Source organism: Labrus mixtus, chromosome 11 (genome assembly GCF_963584025.1).
Source record: "Labrus mixtus chromosome 11, fLabMix1.1, whole genome shotgun sequence".
Taxonomy (NCBI): Eukaryota; Metazoa; Chordata; class Actinopteri; order Labriformes; family Labridae; genus Labrus; species Labrus mixtus.
The window spans coordinates 24,256,972-24,281,593 of record NC_083622.1 but is presented as its reverse complement, the minus strand read 5'-3'; the positions used below and the strand labels follow the sequence as shown (position 1 = coordinate 24,281,593).

Sequence of the window (24,622 nt, the reverse complement as noted above, 5' to 3'; positions counted from 1 at the left end):
TAAAATGACATCGGTTCCAGCCACAAACCCTCCGAGGAGTGATTTGTCGAAGCCCTCTTCCTGTGTCTCGCTCTACTTTCCTGCAACCTGCTCACAGTCTGCAAAGTAATGGATTAGAGATAGATAAGCCAAGCGATGATCCAACAGTGCCACCATCAGAGTCAGAGAGGAAGTACACCAGAGTGTGTTCCTAAGTTTCCTGACAGAAGAACTAAGAGCAAGATTTGACATCTCAGGCGTTCAAATTAAATGACTATAAATATACTACAGGACAAATGCAGCAGAAAGAAATACAATCCTCAGCTTTAAGAAACTAAGTTTGATATAATATCCATAAATAAACTTGAAGTTTCAGTCCAGATAAAGACAGGTTGATCGTCAGCATTTTCTCCACTATCAGCCATCAAAACACACACAATAAAGGGAAATTAAGTTTTAAAATGTTTATTAAAAAAATAGAAAAACTTACATAAAAAAAACAAGGTTTACATCTATATGTCAGTCGTATACACATAATAACCCATCCATAATGACACACACATGAGCAAGGGATTTGGTTTGTGAGATTGCGAAGCAACAACCCAAGGGCTATCCTCTGGACGGCTCACTAAGAGCCGCACTGAATACGAGGGGATAACGCCAACAGTATCAAGTTGAGTCCGTCCATCGTTTGGTTTGCATGGGAGTCGCCTTTGCAGACTTTTGAAATGTAGGACTTTTGGTTGTAATGGCTCTACCAAAACTCTTGTATAGGTGAATCTGTTTACATTCCATGGCCAGTTATGGATTGTTGTGTAAATGTAGCTTTGAAACCTTGTCTTGTTTTTAAATATAGGAAAGGAAAATCTCTTATACAACCAGTTTTTAACTCTTAAGAAAAAAAAAAAATAAAAAAAATAAAAAAAAATAGATGTGACAAGCTAACATTCGTTTACTGCAGTAGGTGGTCTACTCCTGGAGCATTCACGTTGAAGCTGCATATAGAAAATAAAAGCCAAGTAAACCTGGCAGTGCTTACAGAAACAAATACAGAAAGCTGGCTACGTACAGGACAAAGGGCAAATTTTGGTCGTTTAAGAAGGCAGTAACCTGTTGCTTCAACAGAATCCAAAAGGAGATATAAGGCAAAAACACAAGCACTTTGCTGGTAATAAGTAGCACCAACTCTTTTTGAAATGATATGGACTATAAACTGCTAAAAGGTGCATTTCCTCAGTACAGCCTGAAGTCTGATGGGAGAAACTACACCTCCTAACTTCTTTAAGTGTTTGAAATGACAACAAGTGGTGGGAAAACCTTTTGGACAGGCAGTTGGCAAAATCTCAAGAGATCATATTGCAATGGGAAGTGATGCATGAGGAAAATGTTGGCATCATAGGATTTTTGGCACATCTCTCATGCTTCAATACCATAGCTCCCCCTTCTGCTGGAAAGCTGTACACACACACAAACACATTCGTTCAAGGCCCTTAAATCCATCTATTGCACTGATCAATGTAGTCTAGAAATAAACAGGAGAGAACGTAGACTGGGGAGGACCCATAAAATTAAACTAAAAATGTGAAATAAATTAAATAAAAGCAAGCCATTATTGCACATTAACGCAACAAATATAAAATAAGGTGGAAATGTTCACGATACAAAAAAAAAAAAAACAGAATAGTGCCAATGTGAACGAGAAAAAAAAAAATCCCTCAGTGACAAAAACAAAGAGAACCAAAGAAAATGACCAACACACAAAGGAAGTAACACTTGGTACATTCAAACAAGTCATCACAGTTTAAGCACTTGAGACAAGGTCCGTTTTGTGCCGTCACACCGAAAACATCAAGTCAGCGCTGCGCTGCATAGGTAGAAAGGTAGTGCTTCGCTTCAGTTCAGAGTACAATTTGTAGGTGATAGTCCAAGATGTAAGAGCTCTGAATCGAAGAGCGTCGCCCAATAAGGAGTTGCATTCAAGAGATCAAAGGAGCCCAAAACCTGATCAAAAGGGCCAGAACTTCAAGACAGACCAGGTTTGATAAACCAGTTCAGTACTATGGCACATGATGTTGCATTCAAGCTGTTAAACTTGATACTCTCCAGTCTTCCAGCCGGCTTTTAAGCAGCTGGGAAGTAACACTGCTGAAAAGAGCCAGTTTCGGGAGATCAGTTATTCCTCCATCAACTCAAAGTTTGTGCTGGTGTGCATCAAATGAAGAGGAACGGCTTCTCAATCCCACACTGAATTTTGACACCGTTTATGTTTTAGGTTGTTTAAAGTCTGTCTTCTCCTGCAAGAGCGTAGCCCGCACAAAGCGAGCAGAGACGATTATTCCACACCCTGCGAGACAGCTTCCATTGACTTCTGGATTCCTGGATGTAGTAGGTGTGTCTTTGGAGCCTCCGACTAAAAACGGGTGTCCCACATCTCATTCACAGCTTCTCAATAATCAATGCCAAGTCAAGTCATGCAGTGTCAGTCATTCATCTGCTCTGGTTGAGAGCAGGAGGGTCATCTCTCTTCCTACGTCTCCACGTGTTCTGGTTGTACTGCTGCTGGTTCCTGAAACCCGCCGCTGCGTTATGACCCTGCTGAGCAAACCGCCGCAGGGGACTGAAGGTACCTTGAGAGTGATTTGGACCTCGGGGCCCACCTTGATTGTGCTTAAAGCCAACTTTGTGAGACTCGTGGGAACCGTGGGAATTAGATCTCATGATGTAAGCGTGGCTCTGCTGCCCCGCGACCTGAGGATGCTGGAGCTGGTGGAGGGGGCTGGGGAGAGGGCTCGGGGAGTTGGTGTGCTGGGAGACATGTGCGGCCTGCGACGTGTGCCGGTGCACAACACTGATGGAAGGTAGGTTCTCATGGTAGAACTGGCAATTAGAGAGTGGTTGGATGGTTAGGCTCTCTGGGAGTGACATCTGGACCTAGAGAGAACAAATAGAAGAGATTAAGAATGGGGAACTATTCCAAGGGGAAAAATGCAACAGGTTCGATTCTTACATTGTATATTTTCTGGTTTCAATTTAAGTCAATGTTCCTGTTTTTCTGCAACCTGTGGGGGGAAAAAAGTTGGACCTACCTGAGGTGCAGTGTGGATAAAGCCTGCCTGATGAGAAGCCCGCAGGTCAGCAGCCATCTGGATTACTGACTGGACTGAGGCCAGAGTGAGAGGGTGGAGCTGGATAGCAGCATTACTGATGGGTGGAGAATCAGACTCCTGTAGAAGAGACACAGTTTTACAAAGTGCCACTAGTAGAAATCATTTTCAGCCAGAGTTGATATGATTTTTTTTTATGCCATTTCGTGTGTTGCAAAAGTGTGAGGAATCATCGTGAACTAATTAAACACATCTCTTGTAAAAAAATAAAATAAAAAATAATCCTGTGTGCTTACTATGTCACTCCCAGAGGAGGAGGAGAGCGAGCAAGCAGAGGATGATGATGAAGAGTGGTGTTGAGGACTGGGGAGGAAGACCGGAGAAGGTGAGGGGGAGTCAGCGCTGAGGGGGGACGAGGTGTCTCTCTGATCTTCAACAGAAACCAGCATCAGCCGGGCGAGGTCCTGCTCACAAGTGTCCACATCTAGGGACCAAACAGTATTCGACCATTTAATAAAGAAATATGTGAACTGATTCAACAGTATCTGGAATCCATTGTTCCAGTAGATCAGAGTTACATGATCTAGGTGAGGTTGCAACAAAGTTACCGTGGTTCTCCAGCTTAGCGTACTGCCTGAGTCCCCATTTCTTGATGGTCCAGTCCCTGTAGGCCAACACCTCTGGGCTGACTTTAATTATTCGGCCTAAAGTACTGCAAACCAGAGAGAAGGTGAAGTAGATAATGCTGGCAGGATATCCAGGAAACAAATGACTCAGACATGGCTAAGAAACCATTGAAGAAACCAACCTGTCGTACTCTTTATTGGGGTAGGCACGAGCAAGAGGGGACACACCATGACTCAGAACCATGTAGGCGAAGTCAAACACCTGCTTCACCTGCAGGACGCCGTATGAGCTCCTGCCCACATCGTTACCTGAGAATATCACAACATGACAATAGTATGGGCATGGTTATTCAAAAGGTTTATTTAGGATGAGAGCAATCCACACTTAGTGATCCACTTCTTTAAAATTTTATCCAGAGCACACTTTTATTATGCTCTTTCAAAAAAAAAAACTGGATTATCAAAAAGGAGACTTCACACTATATACTTTGTGTGGATTTTTGCTCCCCCTGTGGAAAAACTCAAATACAATTAGTTTTTTCATGTTTGATATTGATGCTGTGAGGTGAAATATTTTATTAAGTAAGCAATACGGCATTTTAGGGCAATATATTGAAAGAAATGTCATAAAATATATAGTACATAGTAAAAATGTTGTATTGTTTGACTATTTAAAAGTATCCTTACAACCCCCTACAATCCTATCATAACCCAAACCTCTGACTTGATCAAGATTTTTTTTTTTTTTTTTTACTTTTAGACTTGAGCTTGTTTAGCTCTTTTCTAGTCTTCTGACTACTCAAGTGCTTTTTACACCACATGTCACACCTACCCATTCACACACTGATGGAAGACGTTGCTATGTAGTGAGACCATCAGAAGTCACTACTATTACATTAATTTGCCGCAAACGAAGTAGCGGGAGCAATTAGGGGTTAAGTGTCTTGCCCAAGGACACATCGGACATGTTGCTGCAGGAGCTGGGGATCGAACCCTCGACCTTCCGGTTGAGAGACGACATCTCTACATATTTTAGCTGGTAAACTAGTGTACTTCTAGCGATGAAACAACACAATTTCAATATTTGATCCTGATAGCTTTTATCTTATTGGATTACTTTAGAAAGATTTGGCAACTGGGATTACAAACTAAAGCAACTTCAGAGAAAACAAAGTATGGAACAACCTGGTTATGAAACCGCAGGGAAATGTGTATCAACACTTGTCATGTAGGAATAAGAGTATTTCTGAATAGTCTAAAACGGTTATTTTTGACATCCCTGAGCACTCTGATGACACATTCATCCTGTATACCAGAAGGTGAATTTAAAATGTTAAATTCTATCTGACCTGGTTGTATAGGATCTTCGATGCACAGCATGGATGGCCTGTTTCCACTCCCCATGGCTTTGAGCATTTCCTCCTTGGAGAGGTACGCCCCTCCGTTCTTCACCCTGATGCCGGTCTTTATGTAGTTGAAATCGCGGCCGTACAGCTCGAAGAACTCGATTAGGAGGATGCCCAGGTTGATGTTGGTACGTCGTGTGTCTATCCGAGGGTGTAACTGATAAGCAGGACAGAGCGAGATCATTAATGTTTACTCAAGTTACATTTTTGTAATAAAAAAATAACAAACATCATTGTCAATGATTTCCATGACAAACAGCACAGCTAGAAAACATCAAACGTACGAGCATATTTAATGCTGTGTTAAGTTCAACACTATCAGTGAGTTATTAAAGTGAACTTATGATTATATGACTTCACTAATTCTGTCACATTTCTGAAATTACATTTTTACAAGTAGTACATTCAGTATACATATAAGATTAGCATTGGTTACAATGACATTATTTCAATACATGAAAGAAACAGAAATTGAAACCAATGAAACAGGAGGCAGAAGTCTATCTGAATGACCAAACAAATTAGAAAATGTGTTGAACATGAAAGCATTTACTGAAAAATCAGGAATAAAAGTCACACCGGTATATAAGATGCAGTCTGTTTCTTGGGGTCTCTTAAACCGTTTTCACATTATGCACTCCTGAAAATATCTAGATCATTTCAGGAGGACTGCTCCAGATATTCTCCTGACCTGGCTGTTCACATGCTCACAACGGGGTGGGTGGGTGGGTGGGTGCTATAATGAGAATATTTGCCCTCAACAGATTAAGAATATCAACTAAAAGAGCGAACAACTTAATGACGAGCAGAAAACATTATGCAGCCGTTAATTACGTGCACAGAGATGTACCGGCCGCTTGAATACACTCTCAATCTCATCGTCTGCAGTGTGCGATGGTGGTGGCTGCACTCACGGTAATGAGTGCTGCTTTATTGGTCGCAGCCACCACTTTAGATGAAAAGATTGGTATTAAAAGTGTGTCCTATACAGCAGATATTTATGCATGCAGAAGTTTGTGTACCTGCAGAAAGCTGATGGCCATCAGTATGAGGCTGTAGGAGCTGATTCCTCCAGTAAACACTTCATTCAGATCCCTCTGCAGAAGGAACTGCTTCAGGACAAAGATCAGAGGTGGCAGAACTGTGTACTTCTACAAGACAGAAAGAAAAAAACAACATTAGTGTTTTTACAACACACACACAAAAAAAAAAAGGAAAACATTTCCGATGAAGTCATGTTTTAAAATCTCACCTTCAGATAGCTTTTGATGAACTGCGCTGCTTTTACTGCAGTCTCCACATTAAAGCTGATGTCCACCTTCACTTCCGTTTCATGGTCAGTAAGTTTGATAATTGGCACCTGAGGACAGGTTAAAATAACATTTCCTGTTTAATCATAAACTATAGACACAACCCGTGTCATCATGACAAGAGTCGACCACAATAAAGGAGCCTCATCCTCTTGAAACTTACGGTAGCTTTGTCGAGGACCTTGATGGGGTACGGGCCGGCCACGTTGTGTTTCTTCAGGGCTTGTTCCAGTTCCTGCAGAGGAGGGTGGTCCCACTGTCCGAACACTACCAGGTCAATGTCACTGAGAACAGACACACAAATGACAAATGACTTTAACTAATTAGCCTTTTGGAAAAGTGCACTGGTGTGTTTTTTGGCTACTCAGAGCCCTTACCATGCTACCTTAGTAAATTAAGTTAAGAGTGTGTAGGTTCTGGAAGCACAATATGCCTATTTGGAAGACTGGCTGAAGGAAAGATAATGATAAAAGTGACTATCACGTTAGGTTCCTATGAAGAAAAAGTCCATAGCATCTGAGTTTAACAAACGGTTCTTGATACATTAACTAACAGGTACTCTGCAGATTTGAAATGTAAAAGAAGCAGTCTTATCAGGAATTAGATTCATGATATGGTCATCTTAAAGACCTGTAGTTCTCACTCATGGTCAACATTTTGTTCATCGTGAAGTTAAGCCCAGTTTAATGAGCATTAAGTTAAGTGTGGTGCAGAAACAACCACAGCATTAAACTGTGTTTTTTTTTTTATTCCAACACTGACTGTTTATGTTTATTTGCACAATGCCGCTGACAATGTTTAAAAAGTTCTCAGCTGTAAAACTTGGTATTCCTCTTTATCAACCTTGAGAAACATACTGTGACGGTGAACTCACACACACCATTAGATCATTTTAAAGTAAGCTCTTAGTCAAAGGCACCTGGTTGATGTTTTGCTACACTAACTCTATGTTCTCTGTGGTATCCCCATTATTTAAGCTCCATGACAAAAAATGGATATAAACATGCCCCAGCTAAGAAAAGTGCTAGCAGCACCACTTCCAGGAAGTGGACGTGTTAATGAGACATTTGAGAAGAGGTAAAGGTCACACTGTACAAGAGGAGACACACACTCTACCTGGTTGGAAGATAAAGTCCTGTGCTGAAGCTGCCAAATATCTCCACCTGTATTAAACACAAACACAAATCAAGCTTAAAGTAAGACAGAACACTTTGTAACGATTATCACCCACAACTTCTTTGACCTTTGTGCTCATTGGCTGTTTTGTCACCGGGTTTAGTAACACTGCTACATCCCTGAATTCATGTTATTCACTTTGTTTCTTAAAAGCTCATGAAGCAGAATCAAACTCAACAATAATGTCACTTCAACTTTTCCTGACTGATGCGTGTCCTACTTTCACATACAGAGGAAATGTACCAGGAGGGAGTTAAAGGTGCACTATGGAGTTTTGGTAGAGAAATGTGCAGATTCTGTGGTATATGTTCATAGCTCTATACACAAACTGTCCTCAGAGGAAAATGTGGTCCCTGGAACACTGTTTGAAGATGTTATGATATGGTGAGAAGTTGTGGTGGTAGGCTCCTAAACAGTGGAACCGTAACTCTCCTGGTAGCTTTTTAGCTCCAAACAGTGTTCCAGGGACCCAGTTTTTATATTCAGTTCAGAAAATATCGCATAGAATTGTTTCACTTCTCCAACTTTCAAATTTCACTACCAAATCTTCACAGTGCACCTTTAAGGTAGCTAAAAAAAAAAAACCAAAAAACATATTCTATGGGCAATGGTTCTTTGGGGGGGAAAAAAACATGTCTTTCAACTTATATAGCTTTCTGCTTACATAAGTCTTAAAGTCCAGAATCAGCAATGTTTGCCCTATGACAAACAGCAATACTCCCATGCTGGTTAGCAATATGCAGGAGGCCTGAGCGGGTGTTGCTAGGGAAGCTTAGATTTACAAATAGTAAAAAAGAAAATACTTGTGTCAGATGTCTACAAGAGAAAGAACATCGGGAATACATTTATTATATTGCATGCATGAAAGACATTTTTTCAAAGTCCGTACTTGTTAGTTTAGAGTCTCACAAATACAATGAATAACTGTGGAGTTGACTAAAGTATGATACATGGACGTCCTCTGTACAGCGGCAGATAGTAGTTAAACTAAACTGACTGAGGTTTTCATGTGTTCCCTTTCATTTTAAATAGAGTTACTTTCTGGTCTGGGACCAAAAGAAAATGAACCACTGTCACTGCGACAGCGTGGAAAAATGTTTCACAAATTGGTCTTCAGAGAGAATAAAAATATCAAAACTTAGAGAGAAGAAGCCAGCTGGGACTTCTATGGACCATGATTAGCTCAAAATGTTTACAGTGCTAACAAAACAAAAGACTGTTTATTTGACCAGAAGCCTGCGTCTAACATTTTCTTGGCAGCACACACTGGAAAATAAGTCACTTACTGTTAGCCTCAAATAACAAAACATATGATTACTCTTCTTTGACATGTAGTGTTGACTAGCATTTGACTTCAATGTGGATGTGACTCAAATGAAGAGCAACAACCTCCAGACACACTAACAGCAAAGAGTCTCTTATGCAGTTAATGCTTAGTGTGATAAGACCGCAGGAGAAGGTGTTATTTACCTCAGTCTGCCTCATGCATGTAAATGAGTAAAGACAAGCACAAATCCACACTACATCTCATATCTAGCTTAAATGTCTCCAAAGTTCAATACGCCTTACTGACAGTAACTCAGCCAAGAGTCCATGATATATATTAAGCTTCTGAATCCTGTATTTCACATTTGCTGAGTCCCTTTGCACCTTTAAGAAAAAGCTAAAGACCCAGCTCTTTCATTAACACCTACCCACTTAATGACATTGATGATGACGATGTTAAGAATGGTTTTAATGTCGATTAGAACTCTCAGGAACAGCTGTCAGTGACGACACATTAACTTCATTAATAAAAATAAAAAAAGAGCTCTTCCTGTGTGCTGCCTGTCATCACCTGTATGTCCGATCAGACTTAGTCTGTTCGCACTTACTGACGTTGCTACCTCCTCGCTTGTGTTGTACTTACTCTCTGATGCTAGTCGGATAAAAGTGTGTGCTAAATGAATTGTAGCTAAGAGAGTTAGCTTTCATCAACCCCCTGTCGAAAGGCATTCATTGACCAACTTTGGTAAAAGAGGGATTTTAGTATCATAGATGATATTTTTCAGAGGATAAGAAGAAGCAGTTAAAAAACGACATGGAAAAGGCTTAAGAAGAACTTTCCCCAAAGGGACGGAGAGTTGTGATGACATGCTGGGTAGATGAGAGTGGAGTACACTGTCCCCACACAAACAGATGGAGTTACCTCTCCAAGCCTCTCTGCAACCACTCACCCTAGCTGTGGGCCACAAGTCCTTGATGACACTTTCTATTCTGTTCACGACGTTTCTCCTCATGGCCTCCTCCTCTGGCCGGGGTGACATGAAGTTGAAAAAGTCCATGATTTCTTCATGAAGACTGCAAGGGGAAACAGAACAGCTTGTATCACAGCCTCATATACAAGAAGGGGGGGGGGGGAGTGAGGGTTATTGGACATGTGTGAGAGAGTCAGGTGGGGAAGTGTTGGGACTTGGCCTCCGTAAGACATTACTGCTTAAAAACAGAGAGAAGGAACACTCTAAAGCAAGGGTTCACAAACTTTTCAGCATGTGACCCCCAAAATAAGGTGGTTGAGACATTTAGACCCTCACGGAGGTGGTTAAAAAAAACCCGGGAAGACTAATAGGCAAATATTATTTCAGTGATGTATTGAAAGAAATGCTAGAAGCAGAAAATAATGAATCTCTTGATCTATTTTTTTGTATACATGTTCACAATAATGGGTAAAATATGCAATTTTAAGTAATTTTTCATATGCATGTGTTGAGTCCAGACCCACTTTGGGAACCCCTGCTCTAAAGCACCTAAACTGCACATTGATAATGCAAGATCTGAAGAGGACATTATGATTGTGACATTTTCTCGTGTGAGTGTACAAGATGTACTTTTTTTGTTGGGTGACCTGCTGGGACTCCTTCAAGAACCCTGCGACCTCACTTTTTGAAATCACAAGTTAATTCAATTCAATAAATATCTCCCTAATAAGTCCTCACCCATTAATGCCCGGGCTGTAGCGCCTGGTTTTCCACAGGCTACAGGTAGAGTCTATACAGTGTCCACTGCAGCCGAAGGACAGCAGCGGGTTGATGCCGTGGAAAGTGTTGGCTCTGTTCAGATGCCTCCTGCGGCCGGAGGAGTGGGACTGATGGTGGTGGTGGTGGTGGTGGTGGTGGTGCTTGTTTCCGTGCTGATTTTTCATCCCACTGGGGGTGTGGCCGAAAGATTGTTGCATGCTGCGACAGTGTTGCTGAACAGCGTGAAAAGGCGGAGGGGGATGTTGCCGCCGGAGATTGTTCTCGTTCAACTCGTGCTCGCCGTAGCAGAAAACCCGGTGGGCCTCCTCCTCTTCTTCTGCGACGTTCAAATTGTCGATGTGCAGAGAGGAGCCGGAAGGAGAGGAGCTCTCGGCCTCCGAGTCCAGAGAGGAGGAGGACGGCGACAACGAGCCCTTCCTCCGGACACTTCCCCTCTCTCCGTCTCGCTTCGCCAGTTTTCCGAACACACCTCCCGGCGGCGGCGGCGGCGGCTGCGCTACGTTTTTGCAGTAGTCGCCGCCGTGCGTGTCCGTGGAGTTGGCATTATGCGCCGCGAAGTTGCGTTGGTGGTGAAGGTGGTTGTCGATGCCGGGGTTTGCTCCAAATCCCTGAGAGGTTTCCCAAATGTGCATCCACAGGGAATTGGCAGGTCCCTTCTGCTCCGGCTGGATCCAAGCGGTCCTGGGGTCCATGAGAGTCGACTTTACCGAGAACCCTCTGCACTGGAAATGACGAGCAATTTGGCAAATTAAACACGTCGCACTGCAGGACACAAATAAATCCTACCGCCTTGATTTACTTGCTGTCCTCGAAGCACTTCATGACTGGAAACTGGTTTGGTTTTTCAAGCGGCTAGTCCAACTCCACTCCCCATGTAAGCCAGCCAATATGGCGCACCCAGCAGCACGGATCAGCGTCTGCGCATGTGTGAGGGATTTAAATCTTTTGAACACACCCCTCAGAATCAAGAGATGCGTCAAGTCATCCTCACACAGGCTTAGACAAGCCGGAAGTCCAACTATTTAAAAATTCTCCTTTGAAATATAAAATCACACAACACAAAATAAAATATTAGAAATGGGTCATAGATATATTAAGGTCCGTGCATTATTCACAAAATGATCATACTTTTTAAAGTCTAGAGTCGTTTTCATCAGCACAAATTTTTATTTATTTATTTATTTTTTAAATCAATTTTTTAGTATCAATTTTTTTGTACATTCTTAATTTTTATTTTTTATTTTCTCTTTGCTGCTGTAACAATGTAAATTTCCCCGTTGTGGGATAAATAAAGGATTATCTTATCTTAAATTGAAGACATTTTGCATTTGTTACATGACACGCCCCCCGTTATGTAGTTGTGTTGTGAATCATTTATTCTCCCAGTTTGGGTTTGGTAATTTATTCCAATATTCTACCATATACTTCACTGTATGTATTTCATACAGACATATTTCAGTCTGCTTAAAATGTAGTCACAATACCCGCCATATAATTAATACATAACATTTCAAGTATATTCTTAACAGTAATGTTTATCTGACACACATCAAGAAGGACAAAAAAACTCCTAGTTTCCAATTTAGATAGACATTTATTTTGAAGGTCGCTCCCGGAAATCAGACCTTTGTGCGTTTCTACACTTTATGAAGACCAAACCGGTCATTACAAAACGTGAGAGTTGTAGTAATTTGTCTGGAGGATCAATACTATCTCCACCGCGAGTTCACTGCTACATCTGTGTTTTATACTTAATGTTTACAATTAACGTTTTACCCCAAAATATGGACTAACCTTCCGGCAAATGACTGAGAGACGCACATTTCGTTTTATTTAGTATTTAACTCCCCTGGACATTTTTTAGGGCTTTGTAATATAGAACATTGCAGCAGAATTGGGAAGAAATCATGAAAAGGGACATACATAGATTCAATATATAGACATTTTAATTTTAAATATTTAAATTATAAACTGTACAAATCACGTGATTGTAAACATCTTAGATTTAATTCCTACAATAAACAATCTCTTGAAAGAAAAACTAAACATAACAGAGCCACAGATAACAACAAAAGGCATCTACCGGTACATGTTTTACAATATTTTACAGGATAACCTGAGTATGTCAAAGAGGCAGCTGATTATGCAAGAACATTTATTACAGTATGGACATTTAAAACATTAAGAAAACCAAATTGAATTGAATTTCTCAAACATTGAAAATTGAAGAAAATTGACCCAGAAAACAAGAAGTACTGTATATCAAAAGGACATGTTATTTATTTATTATTTAAGTAGAAGTGCAAACATGTCTGAAAGTGACCTTGATGATTTGTTTCAGTTTAAAATCTCTACATGTGCCTCCATGCTAAAGGAAGCAGGAATTAAGCATAGACTACAAGTGCATACATTTAAATAAATGTGGGTGCATGATGGGATTTTTTTTTTTTACATCATCCTGTCTTTAAAATGTAAAATCCATGTGGTTTTGTCTCTCTCAGCTCTTCATCTGTCTGCAGACTGAGGCTAACTGGTTAATGCAGCTCGTGACAGCAGGGGGGACGCTCCGAGTCGTTTCTCCTCTCCACCCAGCAAGAGCTTCCATGGCTTCTTTGGGATTGATGGGAGACAGGTCGTAGATGCAGTAGATGGCTGCTAACTGGACCTCCCATGGCACACCTGGGGAGAGAAAACATGGCCACATTTGAATCCTTAATACAAATTCATGTAGTATTTAGTTTCTAGTTTATTCAGCATACATTTTAAATATAAACATGCAAATATATGTGCATATTCCTAGCTAAGATGTTGGAATCTGCTTAAATAAACAGGCCATTGTGTTCATGCATATACACACATTTAAAAAAAAAAATGTGATTAATGAAAGGCAGGTGTGGGAGAAGTTGGCAGCACTCTTGGCACACAGCAGAGGTTCTGTATCAAATAGAGCTGGGCTGAATCATTCTCTATTTACCAAGGTTTCTTATATTCCTTACCTTCACTGTGTCCATGCCTTCCAAACGTGTTGATGACGCTGGCCACTGTTGTAACAGAGGAAACATTCCTCTCTCTGATTCCCAGCTGACTGAGGCGCCCTGTAAAAAAAAAAAAACACAACAAATTCAAATATAACTCCAAAAATGACTGAACACTCAAGATTAGTTGACGCACAGGTAAATGAAAAACAACAACTGACCTATGAGTCGAAGTACAGTGGCAACAGTCACATCAGAGACAGGTGCTTGTTGATCTCTGGGCTGAGTCACCCACATGTTCATTAACGGCCACAGCTCCTTGCTACCGAAACAAAAATTAACAGATTAAACTGAGCGTTTGCTTCACAGTGGATTAGTCCTTTAATGGAGTTTTACAAGATTACTGATATCTTCACAAACGTACAAACATACCCTAATACGTTCTCATAGGTCCACTTCCACATCTTGTGTGTACAAAGGAGGTGCAGGGTGAAGACTTGTTCCCATGCCTCGGTCCGCAGGTCCATCCCGTGTCGACCGTGTTCAGTGAAAGACGGGCTTGACCCTGACCGAATATCAGACAGCGTTCTGGAGATCAGCTCGTCAATATCACATGGAGGACTCTGCAATGGTAGACAGATTTAGTTTTACAATGCAGCAATGATTTGATTGGTTAAAAAAAAAAAAAAAAGGCCAGAGACGGTAAAGTCAGGAAAGACAAGATGATGTGATCAAAACAAGGATTACACTTTAAATGTGATTTTTCACACTTAAATATAATAGAAATCAAGTAAATCCTCTGAAAATAACTCTGTGAGTTATGACTGTCTAAAATGGGTGTAACACCCGAGTCCCACTGTCTGTGATGTTTTCAGAGTCCTATCTTCAGTTTGTTAACATCGTCAGGACGGCCGGCTGACTCCTCCCCTCGTGTATAAAAGTTGTTTAATTGAGGGACTAGAGAAAAGAAGAATAACATACTGTACTCACTGCTTAACTGTGTTTCTAGATCACGCTCATTTCAGGTAAATTTACATGCAGTGTGAAGATACGAGCATAATAAAGACAGCATTAGCTATATTAGCATTATCATGCTAACACAATAATGCACCGCGAGTTGTTTTGGTTTCATGCTGGTGCTCAAGGGCGACATCTGCTGGATCAAAAAATCGCATATAAAGCCTTTAAATATTATCAAATGTTCAAAACAAACTTTGTATTGAGCAAAAACAGACTTCAGGGTTTAATTTAAAGGACATTCATCAGTCAATCAATAACTCTCTAAAGTACTTTACCTTCTCCCAACAGAGGAATGCTGAAAGGCAGCTGAGGAGGTTTTCTTGTGCTTTCAGTTTGGTGACAGCATGTATTGCCTGGCACAAAGAACTGCTGTGTGACAGAACAGCGGGCCATGTAGTCACCATGAACAGAATCAGCGTAGCAGCATCTGGAAAATCTGCAGTAAGGAAGAGACAGTAAGAAGCAAAAAATCACATTGGAGTCTAAGCCCCCCCCCCGTGTGTGCCTCCTAGCGTGTGCCAGCGTCTTTTCTCGCATACAAAACATGCAAAAAGATACGGAGCAGTGTCGGTAGGGCTGGGAAATATATCGAGTTTTTAAGATATATATCAATATATTTTCAAACAAGATAACGGGTAAGACAATATTGTTAATATGGATATAGTTTATGTTTCATTAAAATAACATTACAGAGGTGCCAGGTCACCTTTTTCTCATCTCACTGATGATGACTGACTGTCTGTCCCTCTTAACCCTGCTCCTCCTCTCTCTTTTATTGTATTTAAGGAACATTTTTATTTTATAATATTACTTTTTAAATTCACAAACAGGTAGTTTATTTTTCCATGTGTTTTCACTGTTAATAAAATACATATCGATATATATCGAGTATCGCCATTCAGCTAAACAATATCAAGATATGAGTTTTGGTCCATATCCCCCAGCCCTAAGTGTCGTCATACAGCGGCTGTTGTCATAGAGACAGGAGGGATTTGCAGCGCTTTCCTCAGCGCAGAAACGCTTCATGCTAACACTCCTGAGCGTACAGCCAGCGCTTTTCTGCCCGCAAACAATCGCTAGGTGGACACGGGGCCTAAGGTAACCAAAAAATGGTTTATTTGTTCACAATAACTTCAAATACCTGTATGCAGTATATCAAGTGTCTGTGAAGTCTTAAAAAAAAAAAAACAGAATGGAATGAATGGTTTACCTTCTGCCAGAATGCTGTAGGCCAGGATGCGAGACTTCTCCCAGTCTCTCTTTTGTCTACAGATCCCCGTGTGGACTCTGCACAGAGCCTGCATGTAGTTTGTGCTCAGATCTCTTTTCTCCGATTTCAGTTTGTTCAGGATGGCCAGGATCACATCATCTGCCTTAACCTGAAGAGAAAATCAACCAAAGAGTCATACTAGTTCCATCACAACGACACAGACACAAAACAACAAGCTTCTTCTTAAATCACACTGCTTGGGATTTGTCTTTTATAGTTTTTTTTCAGCAGGAGGCAACACAAGAAGCATGCTTTCTTTATTTGAACCATTGCTGATACAATAACATCTTTACCTCCTTAACCCAGAAAATCCTGCCCTGCTATATATATCTCTTGTTTCTTTATTTAACAATAGCAGAAAAAGGGTGGATAGAGCTACTTCTTTGAATAAGAATTATAATTCATAAACAAACTTTGTAGTAATACAATGTACGGCTGTAGAGATCTTTATGGCTCCTTGATTTTTATGCCCAAACAGGTGTGGGCAGTTTTCTTCAATCATGATGGACTGTGAATACAAACTAGACTTCACTTTCTATTTTGTCTACAAGTAATGTAATCAGGGGATTTGTTGGCAGGCACTCGAAGTATTAATAGTAGAGTTCTTACAAAAGCAATGTGTGATGCTTATTTCACAGTCAAGTTGAATTTAGTTATGTAGATAAGAAATGTGACATTCATTTAATACAAAAAAAGCCTGTATCCCTCTATATGACGTGCTGAAACACAGCGATGAAAAGTGATCAGAAGGTCGGAATTAGGTGTTGAAAAGCGAAGATTGAATATATGAAACATAATCCACAAAAAAACAAGCTGACTCACCAAGCAGCTTTGGCAGATCTCAGCGATGACCTCCTTCTCCTCTTCTCTTAGGACAGGCTTCTTGGGCAGATTACCGACGTACAGGTGGCTCTGGATCACAGGCAGCAGATCAAAACACTGCTTTTCGATTTTCTTTAAATAAGTATCTATAAGATCTGTCCCTGTCGGCGCCCCGCTCTCCATGGTTGGAGAAGCTGCCTCGTTTCGGCGCTGTGTTAGCCTCAGAGTCTGAGGTGAGCCGGTGTCCTCTCCACTGTTCGAGGAGGCAGAAGGTACCTGCTGTTGACTGACAGTGGGAGAGCAGTTATCCAACCTGAGACATTTCCTGTTCTTGGGTCGAGGCGGACTGTCCGCCCGTCGCTTTTCTCCTTTCGCCTCAGTCTTGGTGAAGGCTGTTGAGGTTGTCGTTTTAAAGCCTGACATCTGACTCACAGTGGTTGAAGGTGATGTTCCACTGTCTGACGAACACATGCTGAGGCCGACGTTTCCTCTGAGGATGCTCAGAGTGCGGGCGTGGGCAGACAGATCTGGATACATGGTGTCAAGGATCCTCATGGAGTTTTCCTGAGATGGACTGGAGGAAGACGTCATGGAAGAATTCATGGCTGTCCTGGGCAGGCGACCTGGTACAGGTACAGCATGCTTTGGAGTGGCAGAGCCGAACTGAAGGGGCGACGAGGGGACGCCGTTTGAACGTACTGGACTGTTCAGAGATGAGGAACTCTGCTGCCGACTGTCGGGTGTCAACTGGGTCTGGACTGGAGTGGTAGGTGAAGCCAGTCTATCCAGGGGTGAGGGGAACAGAAGTTTCCCAATGGCCTGCCTTGGATTGATTGATTTCCCTGCCTTTGGAGGAGTGCTCAGAGGGGTTAGGACAGGAGGAAGAGGAGGTCCCATTTTAGCTAAAAATTGGCCTAAGAATTCAGGCGGTTGATCTGCAGTTGAACCTGCCACTGGACAAGGCTGTTCCTCCAACTCCAAACACTGAATCTGTCCTTTTGCATTTTGTTTGAATGAGGTAGTAGGACTAACAGCGCCCAGTTTACATTCACTCACTTTATGGATACTTGCATCAATGTCGTCCTCAGGCGACTCTTGGGCATTTGCCTTTTTAATAGCACTCTCTTTCTCACTTCTGGGCACAAGCTGTGGAGTTTTCTTGTTTATTGAAGCGTGTTCAATGTTCACACCAACATCCAATTGTTCTGGGTTTTGGCAAGTTTCCAAGGCTTGTAATTTGCCAGTGGGAAACAAACATGAAGGACTCGACGCCCTGCACACAGAATGAGTGTTTTCTTTCAAAGAGTCACAGTTCACAGTCTTTGTCTCTTGATGGTCAGAGAGGGAGAGTCCATTATCTATTAGTTTAGTGTCCAATGTCTCGAAGTTTGCATCCTTGTTTGAAGGATTTGCTTGACCAGATTTTCCATCCTGATCGCACTTGTCATTTTCAATCTCCAACAGTGAAGACTCGCAATGAAATGGAAGTTTCATATTTCCATTTGCTGTTACGTCGACGTTCTTTCCCTGCACTTCAGTCCCATCTTCATCTGCTGGTGGTTTTATGGATACACCATTACCAAGCTCCTCTTCAGCATTTTTACAAGAGACACTGCTACTGCCTGACAAACACCTCTCCTCGACGTCTGTGTCTTCACCAAGACACTCGGTATTCTTTCCTTCTCCCTCAGGTATGACAGCTAGATCTATTTTTCTGGGTGACTCTCCACCATCTGCAGTCTTTGATGGATCGTGCTTTGCACTGTTCGTTTTTGAGTTGTCTAGATTTCCCCCGCAGGATGACTTTTGACTTTCGGTATTTGGAGGCATACACTCAACAATAACTGTTGTATCTGATGTGGAAGAAGCACATGATGCTGATGCAGATACTAATAGATCAGTTGCTAACTCCTGATCAGAATGCGTTGCTTTTTCAAGCTGCATTTCTTCATCATCTGCGCTTCTCATGTCCTTCATTTCAGCGTCCACACTTGGAAACTTTTGTACCAAGTCTTTGGAGAAATTGTCATTGGACACTTGTTCTGCTTCCTGCGCCATGACCTCTGGCAAGTCCACATTCTTCTCTGTTGGTACAACAGAAGATTTTGTCGACAGGCTTGAGACCGACGTTGTGATGAGCGAGGACTTCTCTCGTCGCAGATGAACGGAGTTATCAGAATGTTTGGTGTTTTCTTTTTCTCCATCGTCTGTCTCCATAGATTCTAACTCAGCGCCCTGGCAGAAAGAAGCAAAAGAAGAAGCAGATTGATCAGAAAACAACAGAAACATATAAGAGCTGAATTAACTAAATGACAGGTGCCTTGTGGGTACAAACTTGTGCTTTGCTACATTTCCTAGACATATTTCCCATGTATAATCAGAAGCATGCTTAAACTTATGCTATACAACAAAAATCTGATTTTTCTGGGGTCTAAATTATCATAATTTCATTCAGATAATTTACAAATACAATTAAACAGTTAAAATATTAGGAGATAAACTTGTAATTTTCTACTATTATTATTTTCTTTAAATAAAACAGAATTCTTACCGAATCTGGTAGTGGTGAGATGCAGGGAAGCATTGGTTTGAACAATGACAGTATCTCCTCAGCAGATACTGCGGAGCTGCCAAAGTCGGAGGATGACTCCTCAGGTTTGTGCTCCTCTGACAATCGTTTGCTCTTTTTGGGCGCGTCTGTTTTCTTCCTGGACCTTGTCGACTGCAGACATGCTGGACGCTTGACGGCGTTCTGTCGTAGAGGAGAAGGTTTGATCTGTGTAAAAGGGGCATTTGTCTGAACGGAGTGACAGTGGGATTCTCTGATCTTGTGAGGAGATGGGGACGTCTTTTTCAAATGACACTGAAGACTGTTTTTCGGAGAGGAGGGTAAGACTGGATTGGAACAGGGCTCTGAAAATAAAAGAATAATGAGTTAACTGCAGACATTCAGAAACCTGGAATATCTTTTAGAAGCACAAAGACAAATGAATAACCAGGACTGTCAATACACAGACACAAGCTTAGTGAGGACTCACCAGGGAAGTGCAATATGTTTGCAGTGTTTTCCTGCTGAGGTTCTACACAGGCCCACACATCCTCCAACAGCATCCGGATCTTTTCTGGAAAACAAAACAAAACAGACAAACATTCAAACAATGCATAAGTGAGGCCCAGTGTCAACCTAGCAGTGACTTTTTTTTTTTTATAATCGTTATTAAATGAAGAGTGAGCGTTTGCAGCAGCAGGTGGTCGTTCAGAGAAAAATCGCAGCACCCAGCGTCTTTTTTCTGAAGGTTCCACATTTTCATGCGGATGCTTTCGAGTGCTTTGAGTTGGAAAATATTTCAACTTTTTAGAAAGGCGCTGTTGACGCGACTGGGCGCTCCTTTTTAAAATACATGATATTGGCCGTATTTCTTTTTGTCTTTTACGGATCGTGCCCTGTACCCACATTCTCCTTGCTCTGTGTCCGAAGCAGGAGGGCAAAGATCTTATGTTTGATGCTTATAGTGAAGGGGAAAAAACAATCTCAAATATCAACGCAACGTCTATTAATGCATGGAAGTTAACAGTGGAAGATATTAAAGAAATGGAAAGAATTACGTATAGGCTAAGAAACAGAGAAGATGAATTCATGTGTTACTGGAGTAAATGGATAAAGGAAACAGATAAAGTGGAATAATAACAGGTATGTAAATTAAATTATATTAAATTAAGAGAGTAGTGAAGGAACAAACCCCCTCCCCCATTCTATTTACGTTTTTATTTTAATTTTATTATTATTATTTTTCTTATTAGTATTATTTTTTCTTATTTTAATTATCTTTTTCTCTTCGTACCTTTTCTTTGGATTTTTATTTATTTTTATTTTGTTTCATGTATGTATTCTTGTATGTTTAAAAAATTATATAGAAAAATGTGACAGGATGAACACAATTTGTGATGAAATATGACAACTTGTAATGTAGTAAAACAGCCTGCAATAAAGTAATAAAAATTAAAAATTAAAATATCAACGCAACGGAGCAGAGTCGGTCATAAAGCGGACGTTTTTTTAAAAGACTGTTGTCATAGAGACAATGGGCATGTGAAGCACTTTTATTCTCAGAGCACAAGCGCTTCATCAGAGCGCTTCACAGCACACAGTCAAGCCTTTTCTGCCCCAAAACAAGGGTAGGTGAACACAGAGAACTAAATAACAGTAAACTGTAGTCTGGATAAAGTACATTTAATCAGCCAATCCATTTTTTTTTTTTTTTTTTAATAAATAATATGTGTAGCAACCTACATACCTTTGTTAACTTTCGGCTCTCCAGGTACACTTGCTTGAGTTGATGTGCTCCTAAAGTCTTGTGAATAAACATAAAGAAAAATATGATTAAGAGTCTTAATGTCACAAAACTGAGCAGAGGATTAACTTAAAATAAATACATGAAAAAAAAACATGTATATACATTTTTCTCTCAATAATAAGCATTCATTGTAACACTCTGTTAGGAAATGAAGCTGCTCCTTAGTTACCTTTAATCCTCTCTCTTTCCAGTTTGATCAGCCTGGCCTGTAGATAAATTGAAATGAAACACAAAGAAAGGTCAATAAAACAGTACCAAAGATTTGACCGACAATGTGCTGTTCATAAAGATAAATACTGTACCTGGAGGTCATCAATGTTTCTTTCCAGCAGGATCTTCTCTTTAGTCAGTTGGGATATTTGTTGGTTTTGTTTGCAAATGAAGTCTGAAATAAAAAACAAATATAAATGATATATAACTCCCCCATCAGACAAATGTAAGAGACACATATCAACAATGCAGAATGTTAACTGTTTGAAACACGACAGTCCATACCAACCTTCAAACTGTTTCACTTTATTTTCAAGGTTTTCCTTTCTGTTGATGAGAAAACAACGTGGAACATTAAAACATATTACTTTACAACGATTCTCCAGAAGATCATCAACAAACCAAATATAATGTTTCACAAATAATATAAGTGTCATAACACACAAAAAAAACCACACCATGACAGGAAAAGCCAGCCCTTCATTCTCAATTAAACACACAACACCTCTAAAGCAGATTTCACTTCTTACATGCGTGTTGTCTTGGCGTTCTCCTCCATCAAATTTTCAAGTTGTTCTGCCTTTGCCTGAGACTTCAGCAAAGACGCCTGGAGAAGAACAAAAATGTAAATGATATCAGACATGAATGAAGCCTTTTGAGTACAACGGTCCACTAACTGTCAGTGACGTCGCTTTAAGAAAATGACTTAAGTGTATTTGGAGAGAAACGATTGGCTTACCTGTGCTTTCAGCAAATCATTTTCTACAAAAGCCTTTTCCCTCTTCAGCTTTGCGCTTTCAAGTGACTGTGTTTCTGTCAGTTCAAAGAGTTTTAAAGACAAATTATTATTTTTAAAAAAAGGTGCGTTTTATGTATTTTAAACACATTTTTATTTACAAATTATGCAACTGTTCACTGTCAAGTAAGGACATCTAAATTGAAATTACCTTCCACTTCATGTAGCTGGTTTTGAAGCTTCTTATTCCTGAGCAGATTCAATAAGAGATGTCATTAATTTACCACAATGATTACACAACGAAAATACAATTCATATAATTCAGGTCTTACTCTTCCATCGTTCTGCTGTTTTCCTGCTTCAATGTTTCCATCTCTTCAGACATCTGTCCATAAGCCTTAAGAGCACCCTTCAAATAGAAAAACAATGGGAGTTAAATCAAGTGATATTTATTTATAAAAGCACATTTAAAAACAGAGTGCTGTACAATGCATTAAAAAAGAAAAAAAAAACAACTTCAGATCACAACGTCCACAACAGAGAAATATATATATGTAAACATATATAAAGAAAGCAACAAAGGAACCTGAAAGAAATGGTCTATTTAGGACCAGGGGACTCAAATGCTAAAATGTCAAAATGTATGTGTTGAGACGGGGCTTCAAAGAGTGAACAGAGGGTGCAGACCTGATTGAATGAGGGAGTTAAAAGATAACAGAAGAAAATGAAAACAAACAAAGAGAAAAACAAGAGTCACAGAGAAAGGGCATACCTTCTTTTCCTCCAGTTGTGCTCGCAAGGATTCATAATCTGCTGTCTTTTTCTCCAGAGACAATAATTTGATCTGCAGCTCCTCCAGCTGTTGTTGAAGCCTGATTGCGTCACTGCATCAAACATCAACCACAAGTAAACATGAGTACATTCCCTATGAATGGGGATCCCAGATATGACTGTGATGTGTAACCATGGTTACAGATCGTCCTTCAGTACTCACTCTGAAACCGCTATCCTCTGTTTCAGCGCCAGAAAAGACGACACATATTCATTCAGGCTCTGCAGCAGGACAAAACAGGAAACAACACAAAAACAAACATTTTAATTGAAAATTACAAACATTTTCACTTTCGCTGATAAGATAAAAACATCTGAATTTTGAAACAACAGGCATACACAGTTTAATTCAGTCCAAATATATCATATTTGACATGCTGTATCAGATAAATAGTCTGACCTGGTGCAGAAGAGAGCAGTTCTGACAGTTTCCGATCGTCGCTTCCGCGGCTATAGCCAGCGCTTTGGACTGACTTTCCCCTGGCATCATGGTAAAACACACTCAGAGATCTGGACAAGACCAACTTTTATAACTTAAAACAATAATAAACACACCAAAATCGTTAACACAAATTCCCACAGAAGTTCAAAACAACTTCACATTTTCGCTTCTCCCACGTTGACGAAGGACCCAGCCAGGACCCCACTGAGGTGCTTCTTGAAAAGCCGGTTAAGAATCCCTCTACGTGGTAATCACGATCAAATTCTGACACGTATTCAACTGAATATGAGTGTGGCTGGTTTTGAGGAGTTTATCTTTTTTTATTTTTTGGAGGACTAATATTATGTTCCCATTGAAATGATTTTTCTTCAGGCAGTGTAGGCCTACTCTGGTTTAAGGGGGCGTTAATGTTAATGTGAGGCGCTCCAACCCTCAGCGTGTATTGATTGTTTGTATACAGTCTATAATAGTATTGACCAGCAGTGGAGTGTAACTGATCTTATGCAGACTAAAAACTAAAAAAAAATAATTCACATTTAGGCATATATTGTAGACACCTCAAACAGACGGCATAACATCAGTCACTTAACGAAATGTAACCAATGCTACCAAGGTGAGTAACTGGCACCGTACACCATGTCATCATGAGACATACTTGCTGTAAATAATGGCAGTAATATAAAAAAATATTTCGAAAGTCAAAGTATGGTCCCTGGTGGTCTAGTGGTTAGGATTCGGCGCTCTCACCGCCGCGGCCCGGGTTCGATTCCCGGTCAGGGAACTACCTTTTGATGCTCGACCGGCAGCACATGTAGATATATACCATCACGATCTCCAAGTGGGATTTGCAATTTCTTTTAAATAAAGCCCGGCGTGCGATTTTCAAAACAATAGACAAAGAGAAGTAAAACACTCACCAGCTATACAGTGGAAGAGGAAATGTTAGCGTTTTATATCTGGAAATAATCAGCAGAGGGTGCCGTTGTACAGATAACATTCTGCCTTCTCTCTCTCTCTCTCTCTCTCTCTCTCTCTCTCTCTCTCTCTCTCTCTCTCTCTCTCTCTCTCACACACACACACACAAATCCTGCTACTCCTTCCCCTTAGGTTTATTACTAGACATAGGCTGCAAAAAATTGGACCGTGAATTTCCAGTTTAATGTATAACAAACTAAACAAACAAACAAAAAACAGAATCATTTTAAAGTAAACAATTTAAAAGTCATAACAATCTTTTAGGATAAATAAATAAATCTGAAGCTCTAATGAGTTAGATTTGAGTTGCACTACGATGGTCCTTGGCAGAAGTTCTTCTGCAGCTTTGGGATTCCAACAGCTGAGAG

The 24,622-nt window shown here is 40.5% G+C and overlaps 2 protein-coding genes and 1 non-coding gene across 4 annotated transcripts; 1 reads left to right on the top strand and 2 right to left on the bottom strand.

Moving 5' to 3' along the window:
* Positions 1-428: 428 nt before the first annotated feature.
* On the bottom strand, positions 429-11,527 carry LOC132984256 (terminal nucleotidyltransferase 4A-like). 2 transcript variants are annotated; one of them, XM_061050997.1, is made up of 12 exons: positions 10,577-11,527; positions 9,818-9,941; positions 7,542-7,588; positions 6,589-6,709; positions 6,368-6,475; positions 6,138-6,266; positions 5,059-5,272; positions 3,892-4,018; positions 3,692-3,795; positions 3,380-3,567; positions 3,066-3,203; positions 429-2,910 (listed from the first exon to the last, which is right to left on the bottom strand). In XM_061050997.1, the coding sequence occupies exons 1-12, from the start codon at positions 11,308-11,310 to the stop codon at positions 2,467-2,469; spliced, it is 2,478 nt and encodes an 825-aa protein (XP_060906980.1). In that variant the 5' UTR covers positions 11,311-11,527; the 3' UTR covers positions 429-2,466. The 2 variants fall into 2 exon arrangements, with proteins under 2 accessions (XP_060906980.1, XP_060906982.1); XM_061050999.1 differs by having other exon boundaries at positions 3,901-4,018.
* Positions 11,528-12,542: 1,015 nt separating this feature from the next.
* Positions 12,543-23,466, bottom strand: ice1 (KIAA0947-like (H. sapiens)). The gene is made up of 20 exons (XM_061051021.1): positions 23,238-23,466; positions 23,001-23,059; positions 22,779-22,890; positions 22,339-22,415; positions 22,218-22,255; positions 22,010-22,083; positions 21,801-21,877; positions 21,560-21,597; positions 21,363-21,445; positions 21,230-21,266; positions 21,001-21,057; positions 19,744-19,827; positions 19,257-19,618; positions 16,706-18,940; positions 15,824-15,992; positions 14,889-15,049; positions 14,026-14,216; positions 13,815-13,915; positions 13,615-13,713; positions 12,543-13,297 (listed from the first exon to the last, which is right to left on the bottom strand). The coding sequence occupies exons 1-20, from the start codon at positions 23,325-23,327 to the stop codon at positions 13,116-13,118; spliced, it is 4,326 nt and encodes a 1,441-aa protein (XP_060907004.1). The 5' UTR covers positions 23,328-23,466; the 3' UTR covers positions 12,543-13,115.
* A 522-nt stretch (positions 23,467-23,988) lies between these two features.
* trnae-cuc (transfer RNA glutamic acid (anticodon CUC)) lies at positions 23,989-24,060 on the top strand. The gene has a single exon. It is a non-coding gene; the product is annotated as a tRNA-Glu (tRNA).
* Positions 24,061-24,622: the final 562 nt, after the last annotated feature.